We start from the raw sequence: 16,127 nt of genomic DNA, 5'->3' as shown, positions 1-16,127 counted from the left end.
AATTTCACCTTTCCGGGGCAGCAATAACACTTAAAATTGCCAGGCGCGCAAATTTCTGGAAAGCACGGTGATATATTTATCTTGCTTGCCTCAAGACCCTCAATGATTCTACCTATTATAAAAAAAAAAGAAAAGAAAATTACTATGATATGATTGTTATTACAAATGGAAATGGTAATGATGAAAAATTGATAAACAAAACCTAAAGGACGTTAAACACAAATGGTAATGATGCAAATTGATAAACAAAACCTAAACTTTAAACCAACAGAAAAAGAAAACCCCAAAAGGACATGTGCATATATGTAAGTACTTACATTCATGACGTCCAAAGAGGGAAACGAGGACGATGCAAAAGATAGCAAAATGGGATAAAGACATTGTGAAGTTTAATTCTTCTCTCCAAACCAAAAAAAAAGTTGCTTGCCTTTTGTTATATGATGGTCAAAACCCTACATGTGTAAAGTTATAAACGTATTAGTATTGCCTTTTTCTTAGGGTAATCATCAATGGAAACAAACAAAATCTGTAATTAAATTGATTTAACTAAATTTTTATTTCTAAAAATGTGTAATCAGATTTCTAGACTCGATTTTATTTCCTTTTATTCTAGAGTATTGATGTTTTATTCCTTAAAAAAACAATATATTTTCTTCAAATCAAGCGCCTTAATTACTTGCAGCCGAAAAAAATCAAAAATTTGGAAACTTTGTAATTAATTATAGAGACTTGTAATCGTTGGTTGTACATTTATAGCCTTTATAAGTTATCTACAAGCAATAGAGGAATCTTCTCGCGTCACTATAATTTGCTTACCATATAAACAGATACTTTATAGATCTTTCCTTCTTTGGAATCTGATGTCACTTAACCCGTCATTTCTGTTTTCCGAATTTTTTCCGGACCTGATGCACAAAAATCATGGTTATTTCCTCTCTTGTTTGATGAATTAGACGTCGGAGTGTTCTAAAAAAACACCCCATATATAGTATAATAGTAGCAATATGATGAAATCACTTTATATATACATGTTTTCATACTTCTCAATATATTTGCGATTCATATATTAAACTTATTAATGAACCCATGATCGAGGGTTTTATATATTTATAAATGTTGAAATAATCATAGAACTAGTTAACTTTTCCGCGACTTGTGCGGACTGATATGATTTCCATTTGATTGTTTGAAAATTTAATAGTATTTTGGATTCATTTATTTTTATTCTAGACTATATTTATTTATTAGATTTTCTTGTATTTTAATGTTGGAAGACATGAACGTGAAAACAGTTTAGAATAAAAGAGAGTAAAATAAAAACATAGTAGTATTCAAATAATTTAATTTAAATAGTTTTGAAATCTTTTGATGACTATTCTATGTGCATGGAGTATGATTTTTTTAGTACAAAAGATGTTTTATAAGTTTTAAACATCACAAATACTATCATTACATTATATTTTTTTTTTTACTTTTTTGTTAGAGTTTTTTTTTTGAAATTTCAATTTTTTAATTTATTTTGAAACGACATTACATTACTTTTTATATAGTTTTCATTTTTGTTAGATTTTTTCTAAATTTCGGAAATATAAGAAATGGTAAACACTAAGAGATATAAATTTATTTTTTTTTAAAAAAAAACGTTTTTGTTATTTTTTTTTCAAAATTTTGGTTATATATAATTTTAAAAACAGTTTGATTAACTATAAAATTAAACATTAAATCCTACTAATTTAGACCAGTTTGTTTTAAGTTTTTTTTTTACACATCATGAAATAAGAACCAATAAAAAAATGACACATAATTGTAAAATAGGGCTAAACAGTCTTTTTACAGCCAAAATTTTGACTATGAAATTAAACATTAAACTATAATAATTTAAAATTAATCATGATTTTATATATAGGTTGTTTAGGTTTTAGTTATGAATTGTAGCTTTCCTTTTTTATTTTTTCAAAGACAAACATAATTTTCTTTAAGCAATTATCTATATAACGTATATTAGTAATTTAACGTTTTCTTGTAGATTTGTATTTTGAGCAATATTTTGTATTTGTTTGTATATACATTATAAATATTATATAGATAGAATGAAGAAGAAGGCAAAGGTTAAACAATTTTGAAAATTGTGAGAGAAGTAGTGAAAAGTGGTTGATTTGACAATGAAGTTAAGTATTTAACCATAATAATTTAGACCAGTTTGTTATAAGTTTTTTTATACGTTATCAGATAATAACCAATCAAGAAATGATACGTAATTGCAAAACAAGGTTAAACGGTTTTTTTGTGGTCGAAACTAATTCTAGAGCTGACACGTAAGCGAAAAACGGTGAAACTCGCTGTAAGCGCGACATATAAGCAAATCACTACAAAAATAAGTATATAGATGAGGGACTTAACAATCAGTTAACAAATAAGGTTTTGTGCAGCTTTGCTTTGTTAGTTAACAAATAAGGTTTTGTGCAACTTGGTAGGCACCATTGTCTTCTCCGATTTCCCGATTTCAATATTGTCGCTTAAACCGGTTCGTATTTTGCTGGCGGTTCAATCTTGTTGTAAAATCGGTCGAACCCTAGTTTGGGTCGGTTTGATTAATGATAATTTTTATTAAAAAAATCTTTGTATACCGTTAGTTAAGTTTGTTTTTTTTTTATTTTATTTAAGAAAACGGAAATTGTCTAAAAATATACAGTATGAACTGATACATAATTTTTTTCTCTGAGACGTAAACTGATATATATTTTTTATATGGTAGCTTAGATAAAAATCGGTAAATTTTTCTTTTCATTTCAGCTGTATTATTTTCGATTTTAATGTAAACCGGTACGTGATTTCATTAAACCGAAATAAAATAGCACCTGAAATTAATATATATATATATATATATATATATATATATAGAAAAAAAAATTCAGTTTATCGGAAAAATGATACCAGAAGCTCAATGATGAAGAAGAAAAAAAACAACTGTAAATGATAACAGATAAACGCATCTGAGACCAACAAAAAGGAGAATTACACAGACATTTTCTCTTATCTGTTGTCGTCGTCGTCGCTGGGTCACAATCTCCTTGTTTTCTTTTCTTTTCTCTCGCTCTCCTTTTCAAATCCAAATTAACCTAAACGATCTCTCTGTCTGATTCTCGGGAAAGTCAAGCGAGAAAACCTAGACGACCAAACCCGGGAGGGATCTTTGTAATATAGTTCGTCCCATAAAATTGCTTGGAGCTCCTCTCTCTCCCTCTCAACATCTTTTTGTTCTGCAATTTCAATTCGATTTGATTTGTTCCAGAAAAAAGAATCGTGCCGTGCGGACCAAGGAACTAGGTACATTTCTCTCTGATTTTTGTCCATTGCTCATCTATTGCCGTCATTGCATTTCTAATTGATAAACGAGATTGTTGATTCCATCTTTGTTTAGGGTTAATTTCCGTAGGAGAAGCAACACATCTTGATGAAGAAACAACCTTTTCACATTTCATCCAAAACTCGAAGGTGGTTTTATTTATATGGGGCGAGCATTGGAATCACCTGGTGCTCTTTGCTGTTGTAAATCCAACTTGGAATGGGTTCTTTCCAGAGAAGTGTTCCCCCGGATAGGGAAAACGAGCAGGTACGTACGTGTGCTTGTTGCTTGAGTCTCTCTGTTTTCATATTTTCCTCCTCAAGTGTGATTCGATGTTTTTAGCTTACTTCACATTTTTGATTGCAGGCGATAGCAATTCTGAAGAAAGGAGCGTATCTGTTGAAATACGGTCGGCGTGGGAAACCTAAATTCTACCCTTTTCGGCTTTCAAGTGTAACGAACGATTCATGATGACCTTTTAATCTCTTTTACAAATTCCCCCCCAAAAAAAAAAAATCAATTGTGATACTATACTTGTTTATGCAGGATGAGATATATTTGTTATGGTACTGTGGGAAAAAGGAGAAACGTCTTAAACTGAGTTCTGTGACAAGGATCATACCTGGACAACGAACTGTAAGTTTTGAAAATGTCTTGAATCATTTCTCTGGTGTTTTGCTGCAGATTCTTGATCATGTTATTGTAATAACATTTTCAGGCAGTTTTCCGACGATACCCTCAACCCACAAAGGAATATCAATCTTTTTCTCTTATATATGGCGACCGGTCTCTTGATTTGGTTAGTAACTTTTGCTCTCTGTGGTCTCTTTTTGTTCTTCCCTCAAGCCTTGTATTGAGCCTTGTGAATAGGTATGCAAGGACAAGGATGAAGCTGAGTTCTGGATCACTACCCTTCGAGCTCTTCTCTCACGAAACAGCTCTTCTGCATTGGTAGTTCACTCAAGAAGCCGTAGTTTTGTTCCTGACTATGGAGAACAAAGTAGTTCGAGCAAGGAGTCAAAGTCTAACATCAGATCCGTCAGCAGTGACACAAGCTGCGAGGTTTTTGTTTCTTTCTTCAAGAGTTGTTTCCTAGTCAATATCCTATCTCATCTGGCACTGTTTTGCAGGAACATGCAAAGAAGGCCGCCTCAGGGTCTCACTGCAACACTCCACAGAGACTGGGGAAAGTTTTCTCGGAGGTTTTGTCACAAACTGCTGTACTAAGAGCACTCTCTTTGGACGAACTGGTCCATAAACCTCATAACTCGTCTCCAGAGAATTTAGAGAATCGACCTACTAATAACTCCCCTGCTGTTGATACAAGTAAATATAGCGTTTCAAGCGCAGTGAGCTCATCTAGTCACGGATCCACTTTTGAGGACTTGAAGTCTCTCTGTGATGTCTTTGTTTGGGGAGAGAGTATAGGAGATGGGTTATTAGGAGGTGGTATGCACAAAAGTGAAAGCAGTTCTTCTCTAATGAGTGAATCCTTCTTGCCCAAAGTCTTGAAATCACATGTGGCACTTGATGCGCAGAGCATATCTTGCGGTACCAATTACGCTGTGTTGGTCACAAAGCAGGGACAGATGTACAGCTGGGGAGAAGAATCTGGTGGCAGGTTAGGACATGGAGTTTGTTCCTATGTTCCACAGCCGAAACTCATCGATGAATTTGATGGAACATCGGTGGAGATAGCTGATTGTGGGGAGTTTCACACTTGTGCTGTAACAGCCTCAGGGGATTTATATGCTTGGGGTGATGGAGCTCACAATGTTGGTCTCCTTGGACTTGGTAGTGAAGCTAGCCACTGGAAACCGGTACGGATACTTGGTCAGATGGAAGGTATAATTGTAAAAACCATCTCTTGTGGACCTTGGCATACAGCTTTTGTGACATCAGAAGGTAAGCTGTTTACATATGGTGATGGCACTTTTGGCGCGCTTGGACATGGTGATCGTATCAGCACAAGCGTACCTAGAGAAGTTGAGTCGTTAAGTGGCTGCAGAACGATAAAGACAGCTTGTGGTGTTTGGCATTCAGCTGCTGTTGTAAGTGTCTTCTGTGAGGCCACGTCATCTGGAAAGCTCTTTACTTGGGGTGATGGAGAGGATGGGAAACTAGGACATGGTGATAAAGAGTCTAGACTAATCCCATCTTGTGTAACTGAGCTGGATACAACAAACTTTCAACAAGTAGCTTGTGGCCAGAGCATTACCGTTGCTCTCTCTGCGTCCGGACAAGTCTATGCAATGGGAATCGTTGATCCGAGTCATGACAATGTAGTGAGAGCTCCTTCTTGCATTGAAGGTGTTCTAGGAAAGAGTTTTGTACAAGAAGTGGCTTGCGGGTTTCACCATATCGCGGTCTTGAACTCGAAAGCTGAGGTCTACACTTGGGGCAAAGGATCAAACGGACAGCTAGGACACGGAGATACTGAGTACAGACGTGTGCCGACTCTTGTGAGAGCTTTGAGAGGTAAACAAGTGAGGAAAGTTGTGTGTGGCTCTAACTACACAGCGACCATTTGTCTTCACAAACCAATCACAGGTACAGATAGCTCAAAGTGCTCTGGTTGTCGCCATCCTTTTAACTACATGAGGAAGCTACACAACTGTTACAACTGTGGAAGTGTCTTTTGTAACTCATGCACTAGCAAGAAGTCCTTAGCAGCAGCCATGGCTCCCAAGACGAACAGGCCTTACCGTGTGTGTGATGACTGCTATATCAAACTCGAAGGAGCTCGAGAAGTACTTTTAGGAACTCCAGCGAACAGTGCAAGATTCTCAAACGCGAGTCTACCATCTAGCAGTAACGAGATGGAAGAGATTGGCATAACACCACAGCGTCAGCTTCTTAGGGTGGATTCGTTTGATTTCTTTAGACAATCCAAGATCCCTGATCTTAAAACCATTGGTGAAACATGTAGCTCGTCGAATCACTCGAGTATGGAGATTAAAGGTAGTTTTAACTTGAAAGGGATACGGAGACTCTCAAGGCTTACATCTTTTGATTCTGTTAATCAAGAAGGCAAACAACGCGCCAAGCATTGTGCTTCGAAATCAGACACATCCTCTCTTGTAAGACACTCTGTGACTTCTGGTCTCCCGTTTTCACGTAGAGGCTCTGTTGAGTTGTTTCCTTTGTCTATAAAATCAAGCCCGGTTGAGTCTGTTGCAACGGACTTCACTACAGACATTACAGATACGGAGTTGCTGCAAGAAGGGACAAAGAAACCGAATCAGTGTCTTAACCAGGAAATATCAGTACTCAAAGCACAGGTTAGTCCAGCTCCAAAACATTATTGAATGTAAGGATAAGTTTTCTCTGTAGATTTTTTTGATAAAACAAGTTTACGTACTCAGGTGGAAGAGCTTACCCGAAAAACAAAACAACTTGAAGCCGAACTGGGAACAACTTCGAAGAAGCTTGAAGTTGCGGTGTTAATGGCGAGTGATGATGCAGACAAGATCAAAACTTCAGAGGAGATAATCAGGTCCCTTACTCTGCAGGTACACACAAAGACACACTTTTGTCTGAAATCATTAGTTAGTCCTACTTTGAATTCAAATTCTTCTTCTTTTTCTTCTTCCAGTTAATGGACGCGACCAAGAAAGATGTAGACAAGACAAGGAGACGACGAAGCTCGTTTTGATTTTAAATATCTAACTAGAGAACATAGCCTCTAATCTCTGATCAAAGCAAAGAAAGGGGATGGAAACTGAAATAGATTGAGAATTCTGGGGTTGAATGTAAAATACGACAAGTTTGATACATCCCTCTTATCAAATTACATACCAAAAATAAAATCAATGTAGTCATTAATTACAGAGCAAGAACAGAAAGCAGAGTATAAGACATTCAAACACAGAAACAGAGAAGAAGAAGAGAAGAAGAAGAAGAAGAAGAAGAAGAAGAAGAAGAAAAAGTTTCAACCTTTTTGATTTTCTATGTTTTGGTTTTAGTGAAGAATCAACAAAAGCTTCTTCATTTCACTAACAATGGCCAAGCTAATGCTCAACATCTGATTCGCCATCACCATTTCTTTCTTGATCTCGTTTCCCACCGTCGTTCCCATCTCTTCAAGCCCATCGGAGCAAGTCTCACCATCAGTCATGGCGGCGCTAATCCACGTCTTGACATCTCCGACGACCCTCTTCGTCAACCAATCCCCTCCCTTATTCTTCTCCTTCTCGATCTCCGATACCGACTCGTTGAGTTGACTCAGCGCGTCGGTGTACAGCTTCACGCAGTCGCCGACCGCCGCTTCCTCAGGCATATCGTTGATTGATCGGAAAGACATGGAGAGGCTTGAGACCTTTTGAGAAGCGACTCGAATCGATAGCAAGAGGATTGATTCAGGGTTCGATTCGTTGAGAGAAGAAGATAGAGCATCGAGGCAGGTCTCTGGGTAACGAGTCAAGGCACAGACTTCCTTGAGAGACGCGGAGGAGACGGGAGGATGGTGTGAAGGACGAGTGAATGCTCCGGCGGTTAAAGCGACGACGGTGAGGATCAAGAGGAAGCATACGACGGAGACGGTGGCGATGAGGGTTTTACGGGAAGGTGGTTTAGGGAGTGGAGATTGAAGAATCTGGTTTTCTTGGTCGGATACTTTGCCGTATCCTTTCAAGTTGTTGATCGACTCCATTGAAACACAGACAATTTGGAAGCTTTTGATGAATCAATCTCTGATTTGGGATTTGGGAGCGAAAAGTCAACGAGAGAAACTTTGAATGTAGGAAGAAGGAAGGAATGTGACTTTTGTAGCAACGTATCTCTATCTCCCACGTTTTCTCTCTCTCTCCCAAAGTTTCAAATATATGTAGTTTGACTTACTTTACGTTGATGATTCAAGATTATATAGGGCCAAGAGAAGAAGGTTGACACTTTTTTAAGATTCTCTCAGAAGCCTGAAACTTTTCGATTCTCTCAATCTGGCTGGCTCAAGTTTGATGTTTTTTTTCAAAAAAGAACAAGAAAAAAAAACATCTTGAATAGTAAGGACTAAGGAGCACTGGACCTGGTAGTTCTAGAGTTTTGCCAAGTCTCAATGTTCTCAAACTAAAAGCTTTCTAATGGAAGCTCATTCATCTTCAAGATTCGGCAAGTTCCCTTTTAACCAAGAAGACTTTGAAGAGAAGGCCAAGGCTGGAAATTTCAGAGCTTAGGATTGTTAATTGTCAGAGATTAGGCTTGAGTCTTTTCTTCTTCTTGTTGTTGTTCTCCGTCTTCTTCTTCCTCTTCTTCTTCTTCAGCTTCGACTCCTAGGGACTGGCTTAAGTACTCTTGAGCGTCTTCTAGTGCAGACTCATTCGCATCGGTTGCATACAGTATCTTCTTCACTGCTCCCACAATCTGCGTTTCACATAAGCATATATCACATTCAAACACGATCATCTTTGCAAAAGTTGAATTCCGATGAAGAGAAAAACTAAATGTGCTCTCTCGCTGATGAAATCTGATGAGTTCATTGGTAAGATCTCTCTTATTTTCTTCTTGGTGTAAGAATGATATGATAATATAACAGAAAGGGAACACGAAATCTATGAAAACCGATTTTGGAGCAGAGAATTGGAGATGGTGAGTATCACTTACTGGAGTATCTTCAAGTTCCGGAGTTTGGCAAAGTATCTCTACATCCCGAAGCTTGGAGAAGTAAAAATCTCTTTCTTTTTCCAAGAGATCAACAGAAAGCTTAAGATCTGTAACCTGTTATTGCAGAAGAGGTAAATGAAGTTTCAGTTACTCATGATCACAGAAAAGAAAAAAAGTGTTGATTATTATATCTGACAAATGATGAAAGTTTCATTCCTAAGAGTTTAGGATCTGTGGGAGTGTACCTCTTTCATCAAAGCCTGCACGACCTCAGCTGCTTTTGCTGTCTTAGGCCCTGAGAATTAAGTTTCAAACGATGTTTAGAAAGATACATTAAACAATTATAAATGTTTGGATAAAAGAATCTGTTTTTTTTTTCAGGCAGACCTGAGGCTTTGCTAAGACCAACCGAACTGGAAATTGCTGGAGGATGATTATTGTTTGTTTGCAGTGACTTTGAAATCTTAATAGATCCCTTAACACTCCTCTCTTTACCACCTTTTGTTCTTCGTTCCACGGGATTATAGTTCCTATAAGAAACCGTCAGTTTCAGAATATGGGAGAGACGATGGAAAGGTATAACATTGCTCAAAAAATCAAACAGGTGAAACCACAATACTCATTCATAATGCCACCGTTTATGGAATCACAGAAACGTTTCAGCCATTGCAGAAACTCCAAGTTATCAAGTGGTCGACCTTTGACAAGCCTGTTAATTTCCAATGGCTGAAGTTTTTTTTTTCAGCAGGACAAAACAAGGTGAGTGAAAGATATACATTCAGAGATATTACAGGAAGGCAACAAATCGAGATATGTTTTAATTTACCTTTGTAACTTTCAGCTTGTTGAACACATCTTGCAGGACCTTGTAGTTTTGTATCATCTCGTACTCATTCTTTGCATCAAAATTAACCTTGCAGAGAAGGACTTAACATATTAAGCCACTAAGAAGCAGAAGAAACGTGCGAATGATAGATAATAAAAGTGAAATCAAATCACCTTGTGCATTGGCACAACTCCTGGAAAGGTCATATCAAGCATCTGACATTGCACAGCACCAGATGCAGCCTAACAAAATCCCCAGAAAGTTTACTTAGAACAACAACATCCTACACGAACTTTCATTACAGAACTAGTAGGATTCTTTTAGATCCGTCTGATTAGAGCTAAGTTAAGGACATTTCTTCATGAGAAGATAACTCATGAATCTATGACATTGAAATTTTAACACTCAAAGCAACTAAACAATCATACATAACCAAAGCCAAAAACCCTTGGTCACTTTATATCTAAACATCATTTCACACTCACAAAATCACAAGACTCATCATAACTCAGCCCCAAATCTCATACCATTTTCCAAATTGAGACTAATCAAACCTGAAGCTGCAATTATCTCCAAGTTCTAAACCCTAATTCCCCAATTATCCAGCAAATGAACCAAATCAACACTACCACTATATAACAATGAAAATACCATTTCACGAATCTATATCTCCAGCGAGATTACGAACATGAAACCCTTGGAAGAAATGGACAAGAAACTGAAATTCTGATCGCAGATAAGTTAGCAAAAGGAACAATAGAAGAATTAAAGAAAGCTCACATGCAGATATACTCACAAATCGAACAACATTCATTACCTCTTCGACGCGAGAGAGATTGAGCTGAAGGCGATCGTTGATCCAAGTAAGGAGCTCGTTTCTTCCGACGAAGTAGGCACTATCCATTATTCCGATGTTCGTTGCCATTTGAGTTTGGTTCTCACTAAACCCACAAAAAAAAAATAAACCTTTCTGTTTTGCTCTTGGAAACCAGATGAAACAAGAGCGATAGAAATTTTGGGTATTGATGGAAAATCAGTAGTCAGTAGAATATGTAAAGAAATCTCCTTTACAGGCGATTTCGATCTGCTTTGGTTTTGCTTGTGAGGGAGAGAAACTGAAGTAGAGAAAAGGTCGGAGGGAGAGAGAGAGAGTCTGAGGAAAGGGAAAAAGAAAAGCAAAGCAGAGAGAGAGGTTAACGCTGGCAGCGGCAACTGGAAAGGTTGCACATTTAATTTTTTATTAAATTATTATACGTTTTTTTAAGACGACAAATTATTATTCGTTTAATGTTTCGTGTGATTGTGAATTGTGAAACGTGAACTAATATTTTTTTATTCTTATTAATAACTTCGAATAAAAATGTACATGATGTCAGAAAAAAAATATAGAAATACATTGTGGGTGCTAAATCTTACACACTAAGAATTTGTATATGATTTTGGAAAGGAAATTGAATAAGATGGACTTAATCGTGGTATAAACAAGTTATCAAGGAATTGGATTTGTAGTATTTGAATGAATGAATAGAAGATATGTAATAAAGTAGAAAAAGAGTTTGTTATAGTTATTAGCAAGTATAACGAACTCTTTGTCTAAGTACGCAATTCTGTTATAGTTATTTTATTAATAAATTAAACTAATGATGAATTATTCTTTTTTAAGGTTGCAAGGTACAACCTGGTCATTGTGGTTGAAAGTGGCACTGGTAAAACACATTTCTTGAGAGATACCTTGGTGCACGGCTAAACATGACGATGGTTATAACAGAGCCATGAGCCATAACGATGACAAATCCATAACAGAGCCATGGTAATACATAATCTAGAGTCGATATTAGAAAAAAAAAACCTTAATTCATATAAAACTAATAATATTATTGTCCTAATTTAGTACAAAATAAATAATATTTAACATCATCCTAATTAAATTAAATGAAAATAAACAACAAAAATTTGATAACATTAGTTTTTCTACTGTTTTTTTTTTTTATAAAGTCACTAACCAAAATTTTAAAAGCAAAACTTTTAACCATATTTGTTTTGCTAAATTAGGTAGCCAAATCACTTATTTTTTTTTGTTACAGGACTGGTTTAATGGTAGTTTTTACATTTTTCCTCTCTCGTAGTGTGGAGAAGAAGTGGACTCTAGAAATACTCCTAATTGCGGTAATAATCAAACTCTATCAACCTGTATCAATTGTTTTAGTTTTATAAACAAAGATAATATTAATTTCAACAAAAAGTCATAACATAGTTTGATTGTTTCTAAATTCCCAAGATTACAATAAATAACAAAATTTTCAAATCATACTCTTTCCGTATTTTTTTAAGTGTCGTTTTAGATTGCTGCACGTTTATTAAGAAAAATTAGAGAAAGACTACACTAACCTCAAACAAAACAACAAATTACGATTGTATGAATGTTTGTGTTTTATTAATTGAGGGCTAATATGAGAAATTATTAGCAGAAATTACATTATTTATTCAAAACGATACTTAATTTATAACAAAAAAGTAACTCCAAAACGACATTTAAAAAAATACGGAAGGAGTACTTTAGAAAAGTAAACAAATTAGCTAATTATTTGAGTTTTGTCACAAATAAAGCAAAATCTAATAATATATAAAATAAATTTATAATGAACAAAAATATTTAACAAAACTAGCAAATACCAGTTGATAATGTTGTTGTGAAAAAGAAGAAGAAATTGTTAAGTCTTCCATGTGATACAGTATTGTCCAATTTGATTAACTTTTTCATTAGTTGCTGTTGTTTTTCGCTGAAAAAAAATATTAGTTGCTAATGTAAACAAAACTCACATTTTTCTACAGTTTAAAAGTTAACTATTCATCAAATGGACTTTATTAAAAAAAATGGGCCCCCATTGTGTCTTTTCTATAGCCATAGGCCCATAGGCAAGGCCCTAATCCTTCACATGCTTCTCTTTACCTTAAGCAGTCTCAGCCCCTCGCTTAGTTTAGGGAAGAAACCTTCGGGTCTAACGCACCACGCCCTGAAAACCCCATATAGAACCTCCATGTCCTCTGTAAACCTTTCGACTCCATCATCAGAAAACTTCACATTCGCCATCAAGATGCTGTTGTAGAACAACTTGTCTATCTCTGAGGCTAGACTCCTCCACATAGCTGTAAAGTCTGCTTTGTTTAGATTTTCTTCTATTATCGATGTCTTTCCTTGCAAGTAGTCTAGAGCCCCAACTAGTGCCCTCGACACCGTCCATTCTTTGTCTCCCTTCTCCTGCCATTGCTTTCTGTTCTTTATATACTCTCGAGTTCGGGCATCAAAGCCTCTCAAGACCACCACTGACAACTTGTTAATCCACTCTAGCCTGAACTTCTCCAGCTTCTCAAACTCTTCTCCGAAGATACCTTCAGAAGGTTCTGTAAAGTTCTCAAGTCCTGTAACTTCCTGTGGATTGTATTGTCCGGTTACCATTTCGAGGAAGAAGACATCCTCGCACCATTCTTCCAAGACTGATTCAATGTAGTGAGCAGCATTGATAGAGTTTGAGACCATGATTAGATCGTTGTTTTCGGTTAAAGCAGTTAGTCCTTCGGCTTCTTGGCACCTGAGAAGGAGGCTATCCAAGAACTTCTGGATTGCTGGTGACGCTGCCAGTCTCAGAAACCTTGCCCTTAAATAAATGGCTGGCACTGATTTGGATCGTTCGATTATTGATGACAAGTGTTGCAGAAAGATGCTGGAAACTATTGGTGGTCTGTACACGTTGGAAGAAGAGATGAGTTCGTCTTGGACCTTCACTGTCCAATTCCTTTCGTTATCTATCTCCGCCTTGAATTTGACGAGCCTCTCATCTAGCTCTATCTCTGCCCATAAATCGAGCCAATCAGGTCTGTCACAGAAAACTGATAGAGAGGAAATTCTCAAAAGATTCCCGTCTTCTTGAAGCGAAAGTATTCCTGATTGCGATACCAGAGACTGAACTCGCTTATCAAAAGAGATCATCAGGTCAATGAGGTGGAGCCACGAAACCTTAGCCTCAGAACGAAGATCAGTTTCGTTTGCTTCATTTAGCTGACCAACATATATAGGGAATATCTCTTTCACCAAATACAAAGACAGTGAGCTTACCATAGCAGAAACCCACTCTTCTCGGCAACTGTATCCAGCTAGCTTAGCTTCATCAACAAGCGGTTGTAATAACTCATCCATGGAGTCCACATAGTCCCTTGTGATTTTATATACAAGGGCAAAAATGAATTCAGGCTTTTCGCTCCACTTTGTGAAATGTCGCTGAGATGCAACTGTGAGAGGGTTGACCAGCTCTTCAATAGCCCAGAGTGGCTGGTGGAAAAGAACATTTTCTCCCTTATGGTTCCCAAGCTGCCGCGACTTTCTTTGCAACTGCAACCCCTGTAGGCTACACAGGGCATGGAAATTTCCACAGTATTGACTTTTGAGGTTCCCTTCCATGTTGAAAAGCGGATTTTGGACATTGTCTGACTTTGAATCAAGGCTTGGTGAAGTTAAGGTTGAAAGCTGTGGTGGCCATCCAAGAGAAGTAAGCAACGCTCTGTAATCAGCAATTGCTTGAGGTCTCACCATGGCTAAAGCTCTATCTACTCTGTGATCAACTGCAGAAACAAGACGTGCCCACCGAGGATGTCTCCTTGCCACTACACTCAGTATCTCTTCTGTCTTTTTAAGTGTTTTGATAGCATGTAGACGCACTTCCTGAAGATCAGTAACATTTAAAACATTGGTCCACACATATGGTCTGAAGTTATACACAGCACAATCTAGCTGAAGATAGTGTGCTTACTTCAAAACTGCTTGACCGAGGTGATATCAAGTTTTTGTTCATAGAAGACATCACTGCATCCTCGATATCACCCACTAGAGTGTCAAGTTTTAGTGCAGTCTCTGAAACATTGAGAAACATCTTGAAAAGATTGAAAGTAACTAAAAGGAAAAAAATGAACTCTACAGTGACCAAACTAAGAAAGAAGAAGATTGCAAATTCCAAATTTGGGTGGTATAAATAATCTCGATCAACCCATCAAAAACACCAATTCATAAACACCAAAGGAAGCCAACTTACCAGCATAAGCCCTCACAGACTCAACTTGTGCTACCTCCTTTGCCAGTGATGGAAGCTCCTCCCCAGCTACAAGCTCCGTCGTCTCCTCCTCCTTTCCGCCATCTGAATGTATAAGACAGACAAAAGATTCTCAAATTTAAAAGAACGTCACAATTTTTGACGGCATTTCCAAGAATCTCTCACCACCCAAAACCGAATTTTCATCTTTGACTACAGCATTTCACGAACATAATCTGCATTTTGCTGTTTCGGCAGACGAATCCAATAAACTCGCGTCGTAATCATACGAACCTGATGCTAAGCGCGGAACGCAGGTAGAAGAAGAGAGATCAGCGAGCTTGGCATTGACTCCGGAAAATAGACCACCGATGCGGCCCGAAAACGAAGCGTAAGCAGCGAGACCGGACTCGAGCTGGCGATTCAGCCCGGCCAATCTCTGATCCAAATCGGAAATCTCAGCGCGTAACTCGGAAACCAGAACCGGAGACTGGGAGAGATCCGTGGCGTCTCTGAAACTGTCATCGAGGAAGCTAAAGAGCGAAGCGGAGAAACTCGAGACCTGAGGAAGTGGTTTGATCGCGTCCATTCACGGTTCGTCGTGGCCTCAATTTCATGGAGATCAAATCAGAAAATTCGTTAGAAGAGGACACTGAGTCAAGTGTTGACGAGTTGAGTCGAGTTACTCAAATCAGTGGGCCTTAGTTGGCCCATCTTGCTTTCTTTTCTCGAGTATAGTCCATCTTTTTAAGAACAGATAGAGCTGTCAAAATGGATAGGCAGTGTATGGTTTGTCCGCGTAGCATTTTGAACTGGTTATGGATAAACCCATTTTTGAAACGGGTTGAAGTGAGCTTTGTCCATTTTCGCACATAGATAAAATGGATTGGACATTTTGGATATTGATCCGCCCAATGAACAAAAAAAATTAGGTTAAAATTTTAAAATGCTGAAAAATGTAGAGTTGTGGATGCAAATTTAGCTTCTAAAAACAAAAAACTAAAATAACCCTCAATATAACATATTCATAATTATTTTTTTTTTTAAATTGTCAAAACAATTTCTCATCAAAACAAAAATTTTGCTAAAACTCCTAAAAACAAAAAATTCGGTTTCCCGCCAAAAACCGCAAAATCTATTTTTTCGTGAAATCATTAAATCAAACTTTTTCCTGCAAAATCTGCAAAATTATGATTTTTCCGTCAAAACAAAAAAAATTTGATGTCCTCCAAACAGCAAAATATTGTTTTTTCACCAAAATCCACAAAAATCTCAT

The 16,127-nt window shown here is 37.1% G+C and overlaps 4 protein-coding genes across 4 annotated transcripts; 1 reads left to right on the top strand and 3 right to left on the bottom strand.

Moving 5' to 3' along the window:
- Nucleotides 1-3,565: 3,565 nt before the first annotated feature.
- On the top strand, nucleotides 3,566-7,212 carry LOC18020935 (PH, RCC1 and FYVE domains-containing protein 1). The gene is given in 8 exon segments (XM_024157733.1): nucleotides 3,566-3,613; nucleotides 3,713-3,799; nucleotides 3,893-3,982; nucleotides 4,065-4,145; nucleotides 4,217-4,468; nucleotides 4,471-6,627; nucleotides 6,712-6,858; nucleotides 6,942-7,212. Coding segments are annotated over 8 exon segments (2,922 nt in total). The 3' UTR covers nucleotides 7,002-7,212.
- Nucleotides 7,060-8,166, bottom strand: LOC18020934 (pectinesterase 1). Its single transcript, XM_006404290.2, has one exon. It carries the CDS (start codon nucleotides 7,995-7,997, stop codon nucleotides 7,308-7,310), a length of 690 nt encoding a protein of 229 aa, XP_006404353.1. The 5' UTR covers nucleotides 7,998-8,166; the 3' UTR covers nucleotides 7,060-7,307.
- Nucleotides 8,167-8,253: 87 nt separating this feature from the next.
- Nucleotides 8,254-10,952, bottom strand: LOC18020933 (microtubule-associated protein RP/EB family member 1A). Its single transcript, XM_006404289.2, has 8 exons — nucleotides 10,588-10,952; nucleotides 9,944-10,012; nucleotides 9,771-9,857; nucleotides 9,564-9,670; nucleotides 9,332-9,474; nucleotides 9,190-9,239; nucleotides 8,945-9,058; nucleotides 8,254-8,704 (listed from the first exon to the last, which is right to left on the bottom strand). Exons 1-8 carry the CDS (start codon nucleotides 10,693-10,695, stop codon nucleotides 8,537-8,539), a joined length of 846 nt encoding a protein of 281 aa, XP_006404352.1. The 5' UTR covers nucleotides 10,696-10,952; the 3' UTR covers nucleotides 8,254-8,536.
- Nucleotides 10,953-12,508: 1,556 nt separating this feature from the next.
- Nucleotides 12,509-15,494, bottom strand: LOC18020932 (RINT1-like protein MAG2). The gene is made up of 4 exons (XM_006404288.2): nucleotides 15,146-15,494; nucleotides 14,855-14,956; nucleotides 14,576-14,676; nucleotides 12,509-14,487 (listed from the first exon to the last, which is right to left on the bottom strand). The coding sequence occupies exons 1-4, from the start codon at nucleotides 15,438-15,440 to the stop codon at nucleotides 12,703-12,705; spliced, it is 2,283 nt and encodes a 760-aa protein (XP_006404351.2). The 5' UTR covers nucleotides 15,441-15,494; the 3' UTR covers nucleotides 12,509-12,702.
- Nucleotides 15,495-16,127: the final 633 nt, after the last annotated feature.

The sequence above is a fragment of the Eutrema salsugineum genome, unplaced genomic scaffold (assembly GCF_000478725.1).
Source record: "Eutrema salsugineum unplaced genomic scaffold, Eutsalg1_0 scaffold_16, whole genome shotgun sequence".
Lineage (NCBI taxonomy): Eukaryota > Viridiplantae > Streptophyta > Magnoliopsida > Brassicales > Brassicaceae > Eutrema > Eutrema salsugineum.
This window is presented reverse-complemented; position numbering and strand designations above follow the sequence as displayed.